The sequence below is a fragment of the Mobula hypostoma genome, chromosome 12, assembly GCF_963921235.1.
Source record: "Mobula hypostoma chromosome 12, sMobHyp1.1, whole genome shotgun sequence".
In the NCBI taxonomy this organism is placed as follows: Eukaryota; Metazoa; Chordata; class Chondrichthyes; order Myliobatiformes; family Myliobatidae; genus Mobula; species Mobula hypostoma.
The window spans coordinates 14,470,812-14,489,892 of record NC_086108.1 but is presented as its reverse complement, the minus strand read 5'-3'; the positions used below and the strand labels follow the sequence as shown (position 1 = coordinate 14,489,892).

Genomic DNA, 19,081 nt, shown 5'->3' with positions numbered 1-19,081 from the left:
GGTATGATTTGGTAGGTTATTTTTTGGGTCTGGAAACGGTCAAAAATTTTTCCCATATAAATTAATGGCAATTGCTTCTTCGCTTAATGCCATTTCGGCACGAAATGTTTCATAGAAACGCTCTACCTTAGCGGGGGAAATACGGGACAATGGCGGTCCCGTATGGGACAAACCGGTTTTGCCCAATATATGGGATGTCCTGGTAAATACAGGACAGTTGACAACCCTGTGTTCAAGTTGAACATTGCATGACAGGGAATGAGGAAAGGTGCAGCTGACTCATCGTTTTCTCGCGGCCCGGTAGTACATGGTGGTTGGGGACCGCTGCACTAACTCACTATATTTTTTTCTTTTTTTCCCCTCTCTTTTTAAAGCAAATTTCAAAGTTCAAAGTAAAGTTTATTATCAAAGTACATACATGTCATCATATACAGCCCTGACTTTCTTTTTCTTGTGGGCATACTGAATAAATTTATCGAATAATAACGAAAACAGAATCAATGAAAGACCACCCAACTAGGGTGTTCAACCAGAGTGCAGAAGGCAACAACCAGTGCAAATGCAAAAAGAAGAAATAATAATAATAATAAACAAATAAGCAACAAATATTGAGAACATGAGATAAAGAGTCCTTGAAAGTGAGTCCATTGGTTGTGGTAGCATTTCAATGATCAGGAAAGTGAAGCTGAGTGAAGTTTCGTTCAAGAGCCGAAGATTGAGGGGTAGTATCTGTTCCTGAACCTGGTGGTGAGAGTCCTGAGGCTCTTGTACCTTCTTCCTGATGGGAGCAGCGAGAAGAGAGCATGACCTGGGTGGGGGGGGGGGGAGGGGTCCCTGATGATGGATGCTGCTTTCCTGCAACAGTGTTTCATGTAGATGTGCTCAATAGTTGGGAAGGATTTACCCATGATGTACTTTTTGTAGGATTTTCTGTTTAAGGGCATTGGTGTTTCTATACCAGGTTGTGATGCAGCCAGTCTATATACTCTCCACTACACATCTGCAGAAGTTTGTCAAAGTTTTAGATGTCTTGCTGAATTTCCAAAACTCCTACGGAAGTAGAGATGCTGTTGTGCCTTCTTCATAATTGCACTTGCATGTTGGGCCCAAGACAGGTCTTCCGAAATAATATCACCTAGGAATTTAAAGTTGCTAATCCTCTCTGCCTCTGATCCTCCAACTTGGACTGGCTCATGGAACCTCCGGTTTCCTTCTCCTGTGGTCTAAAATCAGGTCCTTGATCTTTCTGACATTGAGTAAGTGGTTGTTCTTTTGACACCACTCAGCCAGATTTTCAATTTCTCTCCTTTATGCTAATTTATCACCACCACTGATTTGACCTATGACAGAGGTGTCGTCAGAAAACTTGAATACGGCATTGGAGCTGTGCTTAGCCATACAGTGTAAGTGTTCAGTGAGTAGAGCAGGGGACTAAGCACACATCCTTGTGGTTTTCCTGTACTGATGAAGATCATGAGGGAGATATTGTTGCCAATCCAAAATGACTGGGGTCTGCAAGTGAGGAAATCCAGGATTCAATTGCACAAGGAGGTATTAAGGCCAAGATCTTGGAGCTTATTGATTAGTTTGAGAGGACAACGGTATTGAATTCTGAGCTGTTGTCAATAAAGAGTATCCTGATGTATGCACCTTTGTCATCCAGATGTTCTAGGGTTGAGTGAAGAGCCAGTGAGATGGCATCTGCTGTGGACTTTTTGCTCCAGTAGGCAAATTAGGGCAGATTCAAGTTGCTTCTTAGGCAGGACCCCTTAGAACACTTCATCACTGTGGATGTAAGTGCTACTGGGTGATGGTCAGTGAGGCAGGTCACCATGCTCTTCTTAGGCCCTGGTATAATTGAAGCTTGCTTGAGGGAGGTGGGTCCCACACACCACCAAAGTGAAAGGTTAAAGATCTCAGTGAACATACTAGCCAGATGACCAGCAGTGGTACTTGGATAGTTATCCCATCTGGGCTGGATGCTTTGCATGGGTTCACCCTTCTCAAGGCTGCTCACACATTAGATTCAGGGACTGAAATTATAGGATCATCAGGGGATGTGGGAGATCATGATGGTTCCTCCATGTTTTGATGGTCAAAGCAAGCATAGAAGGCATCTGGAAGCAAAGCCCTGTTGTCTCCTATGTCGCTTGATTTAACTTTATAAGAGGTGATAGTATTCAAGACCCGCCACAACTGCCAAGCATCCTTTGTTAATTCAAGTTTGGTTCAGAATTGCACTGCATGATCAATTTAAATTTTAAACATATGTTTCATATTGTAAATTATAGTTTATTATTATGTTTTGCAATGTACTGCTGCTGCAAAACAACACATTTCACAACTGTGATATTAAACCTGATTACTTATATATTTTTTAGAGATACAGTGCAGATCAGGCCCCTCCAGCCCACTGAGTTCCACTGCCTAGCAACCCACCTATTTAACCCCAGCCTAATCACAGAGCTATTTAAAATGACCAATTGACCTACTTTACTAACCAATACGTCTTTGGACTGTGGGAGGAAACCCACAGGTTCATGGGGAGGACTTACAAACTCCTAACAGAGGATGACAGAACCGAACTCTGATGCCCTGAGCTATAATAGTATCATGCTAACCACTACACAAACGTGATTCTGATTCTGATCTTGGGTGAGGACCTTTGGCTTTGTGAGTTGGTGGAGTTATTACAGGAAAGGATAAAGGTAGGTTTTAAGTGACAAAATTTCACAGTTAGTATAGCTACTGATTTTAATTAGGTTTAATCCTGGCCTCTCGGGCTGTGTCTGCAGAGCTTGCATGTTCTCCTAGTGACAACATGCGGTTCAGGGTGCTCCAGTTTCCTCCAACATCCTAAAGATGCATGGGTTGTAGGTGAATTGATGACTGTAAGCTGTGCAGAGTAAGGTATTTCGCAGCTTTCATCAAACTCCGTACCTGAAGTATTGCATTCAGTTCTGCTCAACCATTTAGAGGAACGATGTGGAGGGTTCAGATGAAGTTAGTCAAGATGCTGCCTGGACCAGAGGACATGTGCTTAAAGGAGTATCTGAACAAGCTAGGGTTGTTTCACCCGGAGCAGCAAAGATTGAGCCTTTTAAAAGACCATAAAATTATGAGAGTACACAGCTGGTATCTTTGTCCAAGAGTTGAAATATCTATTAGCAGGGGGCATGTATTTAGGGTGAGAGAGGAAAAGTTCAAAGGAGATGTGTGGGGCATTTTATTTTTACACAGAGTGGTGAATGTCTGGGGTGACAGTGGAAATAGATACAACTGTGGTGTTTATGATATTTTTAGAGGGCACCTGAAGATAGGGAAAGAGTGGAGGGATACGGATCATCTGCAAGAAGAAGCTACCATTAGCTTAATTAATTTGGCACAACATCTTGTCTGGAAGACCTGTTCCTGTGCTGTACTGTACAAAATGTCCCTAGTGTGTTCGTGATGGGAACATGGAAAACAGAAAACAGTATCAATGTGGGTTTTGTGTAAATGGGAGAATGAAAGTCATCAATGCTGTTTCAACCTACAAGAAAAGTTATGAACCTGGAATCTAATGATGGTAAGGAACTAAAGGAAATTAGTATTAGTAAGAAAATAAAACTAGAGAAATAATGGGACTGAAAGCTAATAAATCCCCAAGGCTTAATAATTTACATTAGAAATTACTAGGGTGGATGCACTGATTGCTTTCCATAATTCTATTAACCATAGAACAATCCTCACAGATTGGAAGGAGGCAAATATTTTTAAAAAAGGAGGGGGGGAGGGAAAACAGAAAACTACAGACCAGATAATGTAGCAACAGGAAGGGGGAAAACACGAGACACTGTAATAGGGTCATAGAAATGTACAGCATATAAACCGGCCCTTTGACCCATCTAGTACATGATTAACCATTTAAACAGCCTATTCCCATCAACCTGTACCAGAACCTTAGCCCTCCATACCCCTATCATCCACGTATCTATCCAAACTCATTCTAAATTTTGAAATTGAACGCATATCCACCGCTTGGGTTGGCAGCATGTTCCACACTCTCACGACTCTGAGTAAAGAAGTTTCCCCTCATGTTCCCTTAAACTTTTCACATTTCACCCTTAACACATGACCTCTAGTTGTAGTGCCATCCAACCTCAGTGGAAAAACCTGCTTGCATTTACCCTATATATACATATATATATCCCTCATAATTTTGGATATCTCCATCAAATCTCCTCTCCATCTTCTATGTTCCAAGGAACAAAGTCCTAACCTATTCACTCTTTCCTCATATTTCAGGTCCTCAAGATCTGGCATCTCTTTATAAATTTTCTCTGTACTCCTTTAATCTTACTTACATCGTTCCTGTATGTAGATGACCAAAAATGCACACAGTACTCCAGATTAGTCCTCACCAACTTCAACATAACATCCTATCTCCGGTACTCAGTACTTTGATTAATGAAGACCAATGAGCCAAAAGCTTTCTTTAAAACCCGACCTGTGACACCACTTTCAATAAATTATGTACCTGTATTCCCAGATCCCTTTGTTCTACTGCACTCCCCAGTGCCTTACCATGCACTGTGTAAGACCTACCCTGGTTGATCCTACCAAAGAGCATCACCTCACACTCGTCCACATTAAATTCCATCTTCCATTTTTCAGCTGGTCCAGATCCAGCCTCCCATGTGGATCCTTGTCAAATGCCTTGCTAAAGTCCATGTAGACCACATCTGCTGCCTTGCCTTCTGTAACTTTCCTGGTAACTTCCTTGAAAAACTCTGTAAGATTAGTTAGACATAACCCACCATGCACAAAGCCATGCTGACTATCCTTAATCAATCCATAGCAATCCATAACTTATATATCCGGTCCCTTAGAATATTGTCCAATAAATGTCCCATAACTGATGTCAGACTCACCGGCCTATAATTTCTTGGTATATTTTTAGAACCTTTCTGAAACAGCAGAAAACCACACTGGCTAACCTCCAGACCTCTGGTACCTCTCCTATAGCAGAGGATCTATTAAATATCTCTGCTAGGGCACCTGCAATTTCTTCACTTGTCTCCCGTAATATTCGAGGGAACACCTTGTTAGGCCCTGGGGATTTATCCACCCCAATTTGCCTCAGGGTAGCAAACACTTCCTCCTCTGTAATCTGCATAGTGTCCTCACTTCAATAGACTCTGTCTCTGTCTCCTGGGTAAAATATACAGTTGCAAAATATGCATTTAAGATCTCCCCAATCTGTATTGGCTCCATACATGGATCACCATCCTGACCTTACAGAGGACCAATTTTGTCCCTTGCAATCCTTTTGCCTTTAACACATCTGTAGAAACCTTTAGGATTCTCCTTCACCTTGTCTGCTAGAGCAATTACATGCCTTCTTTTAGCAATCCTGATTCCTTTCTTAAGTGTTCTCTTGCCTGGTTTATACTCCATAAGCACCTTATTTGTTCCTTCATGTCTATACCTTCTGTGCACCTCCTTTTCTTTAACCAGGACCTTAATATCTCTTGAAAACCAAGGTTTCTACAATTGTTATCTTTACCTTTTATTCTGGCAGGCACATACAAGCTTTGTACTCTCACTTTTGAATGCCTCCAACTTACCAAGTACACTTCTGCCAGAAAACAGCCTGTCTCAGTCCACACTTGCCAGGTCATTTCTGATACCATCAAAATTGGCCTTTCTCCAACTTAGAATCTCAACTCATGGACCAGATCTATCTTTTTGCATATTTTGAAACTAATGGCACTGTGATCACCAGATGCAATGTGGTCCCACAGACAAATCTTTGTTACTTGCACTGTTTCATTTATAATAGCAGATGCAGTATCATACCTTCTCTCGTTGGGACTTCTACGTACTAATGAAGGAATCTTTCCTCAACACATTTGACAAACTATCCCATCTATTCCTTCTACAGTTTGGGAGACCCAATCAATATGTGGAAATTAAAATCACCTGATACAACAATCTCACGTTTCTTGTAACAATCTGCGATCTCTTCACAAATCTCTTCCTTTAAATCTGCAGGACTGTTGGGTGGTCTGTAATATAGCCCCATTAACATGGTCATACCTTTCTTATTTCTCAGTTCCACCCATAACACCTCACTAGTCAAGTTCTCCAGTCTGTCCTGATGGAGCATTGCTGTAACATCCTCTCTGACTAGTAACATTACGCCTCCCACTCTGTCGTGCCTAAACAATGGAATCCCATCGATATTGAGCAGCCAGTCTTGCCCCTCCTGTAACCAAGTCTCACTAATGGCTACAAGATCATAATTCCAGGTATTGATCCATCCCCTGAGCTCATCTGCCTTTTCTACAATATTTCTTGCATTGAAATATAGGCAGCTCAGGACTCTCGTCGCACCATACCAAACCTTCTGATTCATGACTGACTGAGGTCTCACCACCATCTGCCTACACTAACTGCTCTGGTGCTCTGGTTCCCATCCCTCTACAACTGTAGTTTAATCCCCACTGTGCAGCATTAACAAACCTTCTCATTAGGATATTAGTCCCCCTCCATTTCAGATGCAAACTGTCCCTTCTGTACAGGTCCCAACTTCCCTGAAAGAGAACCTAATGATCCAAAAGTCTTATGCCCTTCCTCCTACACCAACTCCTTAGCCACGTGTTAAACTTCCTAGTTCTGACCTCACTTGCATGTGGCATGGGTAGCAATCCTGAGATCACAATCCTGGAGGTCCTTTAACTTAGCATCTAATTCCCTGAACTCTCTAAGCAGTACCCCATCACTTGTTCTACTCATCCATGTCATTGGTATCTGCATAGCCATGACCTCTGGCTCTTCACCCTCCCACTTAAGAATGCTGAGGACTCAATCCGAGATATCCCGGGCTATGGCAGCTGGGAGGCAACATACCATCCATGAATCTTGACCATTGTGACTTTCCTCTGTTAGGTCAACTCCCCCAACGGTATCTAAAGTGATTTACCTGCTGCTAAGAGGGATGGCCACAGTGGTTCTCTGCACTAGCTCCTTAACCCCTTTTACTTCCTGACTGTGTCCTGCACCTTGGGTGTAACTACCTCTCTAAATGTCCTATCTATCATCCCTTCAGCCTCCTAAATGTACTTCAGGAGTACATTCAGCCAGAGACTCATTCCACCGAGATGCAACACTGAGCGTCATAGGAAGTCATTCCTGCCTGTGGCCATCAAACTTTACAACTCCTCCCTTGGCGGGTCAGACACCCTGAGCCAATAGGCTGGTCCTGGACTTATTTCCTGGCATAATTTACATATTACTATTTTAATTATTTATGGTTTTATTACTAGTTAATTATTTATGGTGCAACTGTAACGAAAACCAATTTCCCCTGGGATCAATAAATTATGACTATGACTGTGACTATGACTAAATGATCCGGTTTTCATCCAGTTCCAGCTCCAATTCCCTAACAATGATTGTTAGAAGCTGCAGCTGGATGCATTTCTCACAGTTGTAGTTGTCAGGGACATTGGCGGTCTCCGTGTCTTCACATGTTGCGCAAGAGGAGCATTCCACTAACCTGCCTGGCATCCCTGCTGCCCTAGCTGAGCAGATATAAAGAAAGGAAGGAAAGAAGACTTAACGTGGTGAAACTTAAGGTGTTCTTAGTCAAATTTCTCATCTTTTGAACTGCTAGTGAGCTGTCACAAGCATTCAGTAGTGCCATCTTAAACTGAAAGTTTTGTGGAAAGTTAAAATCACTGACTATGACAACCTTATGTTTCTTGAACAGTCTGCGATCTCTCTACAAATTTGTTCCTCTAAATCTCTCAGGCCGTTGGGTGGTCTGTAATAAAACCCCATTAACATGGTCATACCTTGCTTATTCCTCAGTTCCATCCATGAAGTCTCAGTGGACGAGTTCTCCAGTCTGTCCTGATGGGCACTGTTGTGACTTTTTCCCTGACTAGTACGGCCACTCCTCCTCCTTTAATCCCTCCCACTTTCTTGCTCCTAAAACAACGGAAGCCTGGAATATTAAGCTGCTAATCCTGCCCCTCCTGCAACCAAGTTATGAAGGATAATGATGCTAAGAAAGAACCAACAGGGTGAGACATAAACAATAACAAGGTAGCACACATCAAAGTTGCTGGTGAACGCAGCAGGCCAGGCAGCATCTCTAGGAAGAGGTACAGTCAACGTTTCAGGCCGAGACCCTTCGTCAGGACTAACTGAAGGAAGAGTTAGTAAGAGATTTGAAAGTGGGAGGGGGAGGGGGAGATCCAAAATGATAGGAGAAGACAGGAGGGGGAGGGATGGAGCCAAGAGCTGGACAGGTGATTGGCAAAAGGGATACAAGAGGATCATGGGACAGGAGGTCCAGGGAGAAAGACAAGGTGGAGGGGAACCCAGAGGATGGGCAAGGGGTATAGTCAGAGGGACAGAGGGAGAAAAAGGAGAGTGAGAGAAAGAATGTGTGTATAAAAATAAATAACGGATGGGGTACGAGGGGGAGGTGGGGCATTAGCGGAAGTTAGAGAAGTCGATGTTCATGCCATCAGGTTGGAGGCTACCCAGACGGAATATAAGGTGTTGTTCCTCCAACCTGAGTGTGGCTTCATCTTTACAGTAGAGGAGGCCGTGGATAGACATGTCAGAATGGGAATGGGATGTGGAATTAAAATGCGTGGACACTGGGAGATCCTGCTTTCTCTGGCGGACAGAGCGTAGGTGTTCAGCAAAGCGGTCTCTCAGTCTGTGTCGAGTCTCACCAATATATAGAAGGCCACATCGGGAGCACCGGACACAGTATATCACCCCAGCCGACTCACAGGTGAAGTGTCGCCTCACCTGGAAGGACTGTTTGGTGCCCTGAATGGTGGTCAGGGAGGAAGTGTAAGGGCATGTGTAGCACTTGTTCCGCTTACAAGGATAAGTGCCAGGAGGGAGATCAGTGGGGAGGGATGGGGGGGAAACGAATGGACAAGGGAGTCGCGTAGGGAGCGATCCCTGCGGAAAGCGGGGGGGAAGGGAAAGATGTGCTTAGTGGTGGGATCCCGTTGGAGGTGGTGGAAGTTATGGAGAATAATATGTTGGACCCGGAGGCTGGTGGGGTGGTAGGTGAGGACCAGGGGAACCCTATTCCTAGTGGGGTGGCGGGAGGATGGAGTGAGAGCAGATGTGCGTGAAATGGGGGAGATGCATTTAAGAGCAGAGTTAATAGTGGAGGAAGGGAAGCCTCTCTCTTTAAAAAAAGAGGACATCTCCCTCGTCCTGGAATGAAAAGCCTCATCCTGAGAGCAGATGCGGTGGAGACGGAGGAATTGCGAGAAGGGGATGGCATTTTTGCAAGAGACAGGGTGAGAAGAGGAATAGTCCAGATAGCTGTGAGAGTCAGTAGGCTTATAGTAGACATCAGTGGATAAGCTGTCTCCAGAGACAGAGACAGAAAGATTTAGAAAGGGGAGGGAGATGTCGGAAATGGACCAGGTAAACTTGAGGGCAGGGTGAAAGTTGGAGGCAAAGTTAGAAGGTAGTTTCATGAAATGCAAATTATAGTTTTCTGAGGCTATAATTCCTGAAACAGATCAGAGAAAACTAGATATGGTCAACTTGGAATTTCTGAAAGCCTTTATCAAAGTTCCATTAGGCATGCAAGATTGGAATGTATTGGTGATGTACTGACATGGGTTGGAAACTGGTTGACAGGTAACAGAAAGAGGGAATAAATGTGAGGTTATCCACTTTGGTGGCAAAAACAGGAAAACAGATAATTATCTGAATGGTGGCCAATTAGGAAAAGGGGAGGTGCAACCAGACCTGGGTGTCATTATACACCAGTCATTGAAAATGGGCATGCAGGTACAGCAGGCGGTGAAAAAGGCGAATGGTATGCTGGCATTCATAGCAAGAGGATTCGAGTACAGGAGCAGGGAGGTACTACTGCAGTTGTACAAGGCCTTGGTGAAACCACACCTGGAGTATTGTGTGCAGTTTTGGTCCCCTAATCTGAGGAAAGACATCCTTGCCATAGAGGGAGTACAAAGAAGGTTCACCAGATTGATTCCTGGGATGGCAGGACTTTCGTATGAAGAAAGACTGGATGAACTGGGCTTGTACTCGTTGGAATTTAGAAGATTGAAGGGGGATCTAATTGAAACGTATAAAATCCTAAAGGGATTGGACAGGCTAGATGCAGGAAGATTGTTCCTGATGTTGGGGAAGTCCAGAATGAGGGGTCATAGTTTGAGGATAAAGGGGAAGCCTTTTAGGACTGAAATTAGGAAAAACTTCTTCACACAGAGAGTGGTGAATCTGTGGAATTCTCTGCCACAGGAAACAGTTGGGCCAGTTCATTGGCTATATTTAAGAGGGAGTTAGATATGGCCCTTGTGGCTAAAGGGATCAGGGGATATGGAGGGAAGGCTGGTACAGGGTTCTGAGTTGGATGATCAGCCATGATCATACTGAATGGCGGTGCAGGCTCAAAGGGCCGAATGGCCTACTCCTGCACCTATTTTCTATGTTTTCTAATACAGTAAAACTCAGATGAATTGCTGTCCAACTCGCAAGTCCCAATGTTTTGGTCTATGACATCATCGCCCCACCTCCTATGTTCCCTCTGCACTCACTGGGGCCCCACTTCCCATGATCTCTCTCCACTCACTGGGGCCCCACTTCCCATGATCTCTCCACCCACTGGGGTGACTTCCCATGGTCTCTCTCCACCCACTGGGGCAACTTCCCATGGTCTCTCTCCACTCACTGGGGCCCCACTTCCCATGATTTCTCTCCACTCACTGGAGCCCCACTTCCCATGATCTCTCTCCACTCACTTGGGCCCCACTTCCCATGATCTCTCTCCACTCACTGGGGCTCCACTTCCCATGATCTCTCTCCACTCACTGGGGCCCCACTTCCCATGATCTCTCTCCACCCACTGGGGTGATTTCCCATGGTCTCTCTCCACCCACTGGGGCAACTTCCCATGGTCTCTCTCCACTCACTGGGGCCCCACTTTCCATGATCTTTCTCCACTCACTGGGGCCCCGTTTCCCATGATCTTTCTCCACTCACTGGGGCCCCACTTCCCATGATCCCTCTCCACTCACTGGGGCTCCACTTCCCATGATCTCTCTCCACTCACTGGGGCCCCACTTCCCATGATCTCTCTCCACCCACTGGGGTGACTTCCCATGGTCTCTCTCTACCCACTGGGGCAACTTCCCATGGTCTCTCTCCACCCACTGGGGTGACTTCCCATGATCTCTCTCCACTCACTGGGGCCCCACTTCCTATGGTCTCTCTCCACTCACTGGGGCCACTTCCCATGATCCCTCACCACTCATTGCCCCACTTCCTATGATCCCTCTTCACTTACTGCCCATGCTCCCTCTCCACTTATGGGGAACTGGTTTCCAGACTTCTTTTTAAAACCACTGGAGCCATGGATCAAATGCTCCTTCCAGACAACACCTCATTTTGCACCTGGATAGTCTTGAACCTGGCACCTAGAACATTGTATTCTTCAATTCCCAGTAAACTTCTCCCACTGCTGTATCTTTTCTCTCTCCTCCTGAGCAACCCAGTTCTTCCAACACCACCCCAGCCCACATCACCCTGATTCCTTCCCCTCCTCTACCTGCTCCAACTGCCCATCACCATGCACTACTCCTACTGGGTCCCTCCTGCACTGTTCCCATCTGCACTTCCCACCTCCCACCCTTGATGCCATACTCCACCTTACTCTCCTACCACAGCACTTTGTAACCTCCACCCATCACCTCCCAGCTCTCTGCCTCCCCCATGCTTCTTCACCTGCTGACTCTTCCCCTTACTGCTTAAAACTGGCCATCTCTCCTCTACCTTTCAGTCTAGATGAATGGTCTTGACCTGAAATCTCAACTATTCTTTCTCCCCCACAAGTATGCTTGACCTGAAATCTCGACTATCCATTCTCCCCCACAAGTGTGCTTGACCTGAAATCTCGACTATCTGTTCTCCCCCACAAGTGTGCTTGACCTGAAATCTCAACTATCTGTTCTCCCCCACAAGTGTGCTTGACCTGAAATCTCAACTATTCTTTCTCCCCCACAAGTGTGCTTGACCTGAAATCTCGACTATCCATTCTCCCCCACAAGTGTGCTTGACCTGAAATCTCGACTATCTGTTCTCCCCCACAAGTGTGCTTGACCTGAAATCTCCACTGTTCTTTCTCCCCCACAAGTTTGCTTGACTTGCTGAGATTGTCAGCAGTTTGTTGTTCCAGATTCCAGCAACTGTAGTCTTTTGTGAACCAGCTTCATTAGAAATTTATTATAAACACAGTGTAACATCTACAAAAAAGATGAATTAGCAGTGTGTAGCAGTACTAATAGAAACAACATCCAACATTCCAGAAAATCTGTCAGTCAGTGGTGAGTGTGTTGAATTATTTGTGTTCTGTATTTAGGACGGCAGCTGGTCATTAGTGGGTATCGCAGGGGTCATTGCTTGGGCCTCAACTATTTACAATATTTAGCAATGATTGATATGAGAGAACGATAGGTCAATAGGTACATTTAATGTCAGAGAAATGTATAAAATATACATCCTGAAATTCTTCGTCTTTGCAGACATCCATGAAAACAGAGGAGTACCCCAGAGAATGAATGGCAGTTAAAACGTTAGAACCCCAAGACTGCTCCCCACTACTCCCCCTCCCACGCAAGGCAATGACAACCCCTCCATCCGCACTAGCATAAAAGCATCAACACCCTCCACCAAGCACTCAAACATGTAGCAAAGCATCAATAAAGACACAGACTTGTAGTAGCTCAAAAACTACTCGTACACCCGATAATTTGACATACCACAGGCTCTCTCCCTCCCCAATAAGAGCAAAAAAAAGAGGTATTCCTGTTTCACAGCGAGAACAGAATGCAAAGCTTCTACATTAGCCAATGACATTAAAATTGGTGGCATAATTGGTAAATAAGATTGAAAGAGGCTTCTTTAGATTGAAAGAGATTGAAAGAGACAACATAGAGTGAGCTTGGCAGATACAGTATAATGTGGATAAATATGAAATTATCCCCTTTGGGAAGAATAGCTGAAAGGCGTCACGTTGTTTAGAAGGTGCTCAATTTACAGAAATGTCATTGGGTGGGAAGGGATGGGGAAGGGTCCTAACAGAAAGGGAGTGACAGAAAACAAAAAACGACAAGACCAGACAGAGGCAATCTTACCATCCAGGGCTGATTTCTCTCCAGCATTTTTATTTTCTTCCAGTAACATCACTTCCTCTGTTGGGGGAGAGAGAAAGAGAGAGTTATAGTCTAATAATCATGGAAACAAGCCATTGGCCCAACTCATCCATGCTGATCAAGATCTCTACCTGAGCCAGTCTCACCTGCCCGAGTGGCCCATATGCTCCTACCCATAAGAAAGAGAAGCAGAATTAGGCCATTTAGAAACATAGAAAACCTACAGCACAATACAGGCCCTTCGGCCCACAAAGCTGTGCCGAACTTGTCCTTACCTTAGAAATTACCTAGGGTTACCTATAGCCCTCTAATTTTCTAAGCTCCATGTTCCTATCCAGGAGTCTCTAAAAGACCCTATTGTATCTGCCTCCACCACTGATGCCAGCAGCCCATTCCACTCACTCACCACTCTCTGCGTAAAAAAACTTACCCTGGATATCTCCTCTGTACCTACTTCAGAGCACCTTAAAACTCTCGTGCTAGCCACTTCAGATCTGGGATAAAGCCTCTGACTAGCCACACAATCATGGTGGGAGGAGAAGATGGTGGCGCGATGCAGCATGCGCAGCCATTCCGAATGATATCGATTATGTGTAACTAGGGGGCCATGCACAATCCGGATTTGATGGAGACAGCCGTGAGAGGCACGGAGGAACATCTGGAGTAACTTCTGAAATGCCTGCTTCACTGCTGCTGCTACTGCACGATCGAGAATCTCCGGAGATGAAGGCCCCAAATCCTCGGCTTTGCCTATTGCCTGTAGCTGGGGCCGGCGTCAAAGCGCTCGGTAGAGATGGTGCTCGGTGTCGAAGAGCTGGTCGGAGGCTTGGAGTTTTCGGACGGACTGTGGTCGGATGCTTCCAGGATGCTGCATCGGTAAGTTGGCGGCGCTGCAGGTTTACCATCTGCGTGAGATGATGGGACTTTTGAGAGACTTTGAGATTTTTACCGTGCCATGGTCTGTTCTTATCAAATTACGGTATTGCTTTGCACTGTTGTAACTATATCTTATAATTATGTGGTTTTTGTTAGTTTTTAAGTCGGTTTGTCATGTGTTTCCGTGGTATCATTCTGGAAAAACATTGTATCGTTTCTTAATGCATGCATTACTAAATGACAATAAAAGAGGACTGCGTGTTCTCATAATCTAATTTAATCTAAAAAAAATCTAATCAATGCCTCTCATCATCTTACACACCTCTATCAGGTCACCTCTCATCCTCCATCGCAAGGAAAAAAGGCCGAATTCACTCAACCTATTCTCATAAGGCATGCTCCCCAATCCAGACAACATTTTTGTAAATCTTCCCTGCATCCTTTCTATAGTTTCCACATCCTTCCTGTAGTGAGATGACCAGAACTGAGCACAGTACCCCAAGTGGGGTCTGACCAGGGTCCTATACAGCTGCAACATTACCTCTCCGCTCCTAAACTCAATCCCGTGATTGATGAAGGCCAATTCACCATATGCCTTCTTAACCACAGAGTCAACCTGTGCAGCAGCTTTGAGTGTCCTATGGACTCGGACCACAAGATTTCTCTGATCCTCCACACTGCCAAGAGTCTTGCCATTAATAGTATATTCTGCCATCATATTTGACCTACTAAAATGAACCACTTCACACTTATCTGGGTTGAACTCCATCTGCCACTTCTCAGCCCAGTTTTGCATCCTATCAAAGTCCCACGGTAACCTCTGACAGCCCTCCACACTATCCACAACACCCCCAACCTTTGTGTCATCAGTAAATTTACAAACCCGTTCCTACACTTCCTTATCCAGGTCATTTATAAAAATCATGAAGAGTAGGGGTCCCAGAACAGATCCCTGAGGCACACCACTGGTCACTGACTTCCATGCAGAATATGACCCGTCCACAACCACTTTTTGCCTTCTGTGGGCAAGCCAGTTTTGGATCCACAAATCAATGTCCCCTTGGATCCCATGCTTCGTTATTGAGCCCATCAAATCCTCTCCAACATTCCACTGTGGCTGATTTATTATCTCTCACAGCCCCATTATCCTACCTTCTCCAGATAACCTTTGACACACTTACTAATCAAGAACATATCAACCTCCACTTTAAATATACCCAAAGGCTTGGCCTCCACAGCTATCTTTGGTAATGAATTCACAGATTCACCACCCTCTGGCTAAGGAAATTCCTCCTCATCTCTGTTCTAAAGGGACATCCGAGGCTGTGCTCTCCCCTACTCCATGTTCACTCTATCTAGGTCTTTCAAAATTCGTTAGAGTTCAATGAGATTCCCCCCCACAACTATTTTTCTAAACTCCAGCGAGTAAAGGCCTACAGCCATCAAATACTCCTCATACATTAATCCTTTCATTCCTGGGATCATTCTTGTGAATCTCTTCTGGACCCTCTCCAGGGCCAGCACATCCTTTATTAGCTAAGGGGCCCAAAACTTCACAATACTCCAAGTGTGGTTTGACAAATGTGTTGTCTACTTAATATTTCAAAAATATTTGAGTAATCTTGCATATATATTTTGGTTGATTAAGCATTTTTGTTCATCTTAATAATTCATTATGGGTTATATACATAAATACGTGAATTGCATACATCGTCATGCTACCATGTGATATACGCATGCCTCACTAAAGTAAACTTGAAGTTAGATCCGCATTTCTGGACTTCCGGGTCTTCCTTTGAATTAGCTTAATGTTTTAAAGTTACAAACCATAACATTAGAAACTAGGTATTTTTAAAATGAGCCTAAGACGACTATGGATCTGTTGAAGTGCAGCAAGACGCTCAAACAAAAGAAAAATGCAGCCCAACACATGCAGAGCCTGTTGAAATTTTTTTAAGGCAGCGCAGCACATATTCTTCGGATGGGAAGAGACTGTCAAGTCTTTTTTTTAAAAAGCTAGAAAGTGGAAGAATTTAAAGGTCTGTAAAGAGTAAGTACTGGGTGATAATAATCATTAAAAAAAAGCAGAAATGGCCAGCGATGTCAGAAAAATTGATAAGCTCATTGGGTTTAAAGGCATACTGTTTGCTTCAAAGTTTAACTGCTCCAACCAAAACCAGCAGAAATGAGCACTGCAGATATTGTCAAGGTAGTGCAGGAACATTTTGAACCGAAGCCATTACTGATTGCAGAAACTTTTGGTTTCTTAAGCGGAATCAAAAGGAAAGGATGTCCACTTCAGTGTATGAGGCTGAATTGAAGCGACTGTCTGAGCAGTCAGTTCAGTAATGGGTTTAATGAGACACGAAGAGATCGTTCAGTTTGCGGAATCTTACAAGAAAGTATTCAAAAACGGCTCCTAACTGAAGCACAACTCAGAAAAGCAACTGAAATTGCTGCATCAATGGAAACCACAGACAGAGACACAATTGGGTTGCAGTTAGAAATGAAAGTGAGCAGCTTCTAAACAGAAACCGGCCAGACTGAATAAGCTGCATTACTATTCTGGCAGGGGCTCGACTACACTGGACCAATGCAAATTTAAAAGATTCTAAACTTGTCGAAAGTGCAAGAAAGTAGGACACATACAAAGAGCATGTCGGCAATACCTTTTGCCCAGGATAGAAGATACCTTTGCAAACCTTTCTGGAGGAAAACACTTCAGCAAAGCGGACATAGCTGAGTCCAAAGTGTTTCTCACCATAAACTCTCACAAAGGGCTTTATTGCTATAATAGGCTTATTTATTGGAGCAGCATCTGTATCTGCACTTTGGCAGAAAGCTATAGACTAGATGCTGTGAAGTGGCCCAGGCACTCAGTGTTACCTAGATGCATCATTATTACCAGTAAGGATGACAAGCAACCAAAACCTTGTTTTGATTAGAAGATTATGGGTTCAGAACATAACGTGACAAGCGTGAATTCTTTAAACCAAGCATCACTTACTGTGGTCACACTATTGACGGTCAAGGATTACACCAGTGTGCTGAGAAAATTCAAGCAGTGGTGGACGTCCCAAGGCCAAAGAACATGTCACAGCTGCAGTCCTTTTTAGGATTTGTCAACTACTATAATAGATCACTGCCAAACCTGGCCACTGTGCTCCACCCCTTGAAATCATTACTGCAGAGTGGAAAGAAATGGTAATGAACAAAGTAGTGTGAGATGGCTTTCAAATGGTGACATCAGACACTGTACTGACACACCGTCCAGTGAAGCTTGCCTGCAATATCTCACCTTATGGTATAGGTGCAGTCATGTCACATGTTATGAGTGATGGAAATGAATAGCCTTTGCATCACATTCCCTTACTGCTGCAGAGAAAAACTATGCAGGGATTGACAAAGAGGCCTTAAGACTGGTTTGGGGTGCAAAACATTTTAACCAATAGTTGTATGGGAGAGAGTTTAACCCTGGTGTTTATTTTCAATCCACAAAAGTGTGTTCCCCTAACAGCAGCAGCAGTACTAATGCAGAGATGGGCTCTGTTTCCTGGAGGCCCCAATTACAAGATTGAATTCAAGAGGATGACTAATCATGGAAATGCTGATGGATTGTCCCATTTACCCTTGGAAAAGTAATTTCCAGAAAAATTTACAAAATAAAAACACTCCCCCTGATGTATTCTTGTTAACGCAAATCAAAGTCTCTATATGCAGATGTACGGGGTCTTTTTTTTTAAATGGCTTCTTTGTTATGTTATACTGGGGAATACTTCTTTGTTATGTTAAACACTGAGAAAGTCTCTAGCTCGACATTTGCTGGGGTTAATACAGACAGCAGGGTGCTATTAGCCAATGGGTGTTCATGTATCATTTTTTCGGGTGAGAATGCTGACTCGTATGACTGGGAACGGGGGTTTTTGGCGAGGAGTCGGAGGAGAGACGGGGAGGACGGCGGACGTGTGGAAAGGCTCCGGTCGATCACTCCGGGTGGTCCTGAGCCGTGAGTCGACAGGATCCGGGTGGTCATCAGGAATTGATTGAGCTCCAACGGTTGCGCATGAAGAACTTGGACTTTGATAAGTCTGGTGCCTTTTTTTTCCCATTACTTCCTTTTCTGTATCAAATTTATATTAATTTCATAGATTTAGTAATATCTATAAAGTGTACTTGGTAAAACGTACTGGTGTGCTGGCTGATGATTGATGTTTGGGATTGATTCGGGCGGCAATGGTGCAGCAACCGACTCCGTGGGAAGCGTTGAGGCAGGTGCAGGGCGAGATTTCCCCTAGACATCACGTGACAGTAGGAATGCGATGAGGTGGAGGATAAATGCGTGGCTGAGGGATTGGAGCAGGAGGCAGGGATTCAAGTTTTTGGATCATTGGGACCTCTTTTGGCGCAGGCGTGACCTGTACAAAAAGGACGGGTTACACTTGAATCCTAGGGGGACCAATATCCTGGCAGGGAGATTAGCGAGGGCTACTGAGGTGACTTTAAACTAGAATGGTTGGGGGGTGGGAATCAAATTAAAGAGGCTAGGCGTGAGGAGGTTAGTTCACAACAGGGGGATGGGAACCAGTGCAGAGAGACAGGGGTGTAAAGTGAGGGTAGAAGCAAAAAGTAGTAAGGAGAAAAGTAAAAGTGGCAGGCCGACAAATCCAGGGCAAGCATTAAAAAGGGCCACTTTTCAACATAATTGTATAAGGGCTAAGAGAGTTGTAAAAGAGCGCCTGAAGGCTTTGTGTGTCAATGCAAGGAGCATTCGTAACAAGGTGGATGAATTGAAAGTGCAGATTGTTATTAACGATTATGATATAGTTGGGATCACAGAGACATGGCTCCAGGGTGACCAAGGATGAGAGCTCAACGTTCAGGGATATTCAATATTCAGGAGGGATAGACATGAAGGAAGGGGAGGTGGGGTGGCGTTGCTGGTTAAAGATGAGATTAACGCAATAAAGGAAGGACATAAGCCGGGAAGATGTGGAATC

At 44.4% G+C, this 19,081-nt stretch overlaps 1 protein-coding gene across 1 annotated transcript in view; it reads right to left on the bottom strand.

Moving 5' to 3' along the window:
• Positions 1-19,081, bottom strand: part of LOC134354620 (probable voltage-dependent R-type calcium channel subunit alpha-1E) — a 484,959-nt gene that overhangs the window by 293,503 nt on the left and 172,375 nt on the right. The window contains exon 8 of the mRNA XM_063063634.1: positions 13,191-13,247. Within this exon, the coding sequence (XP_062919704.1) occupies positions 13,191-13,247 (57 nt within the window). The remainder of the gene's footprint in view (positions 1-13,190; positions 13,248-19,081) is intronic.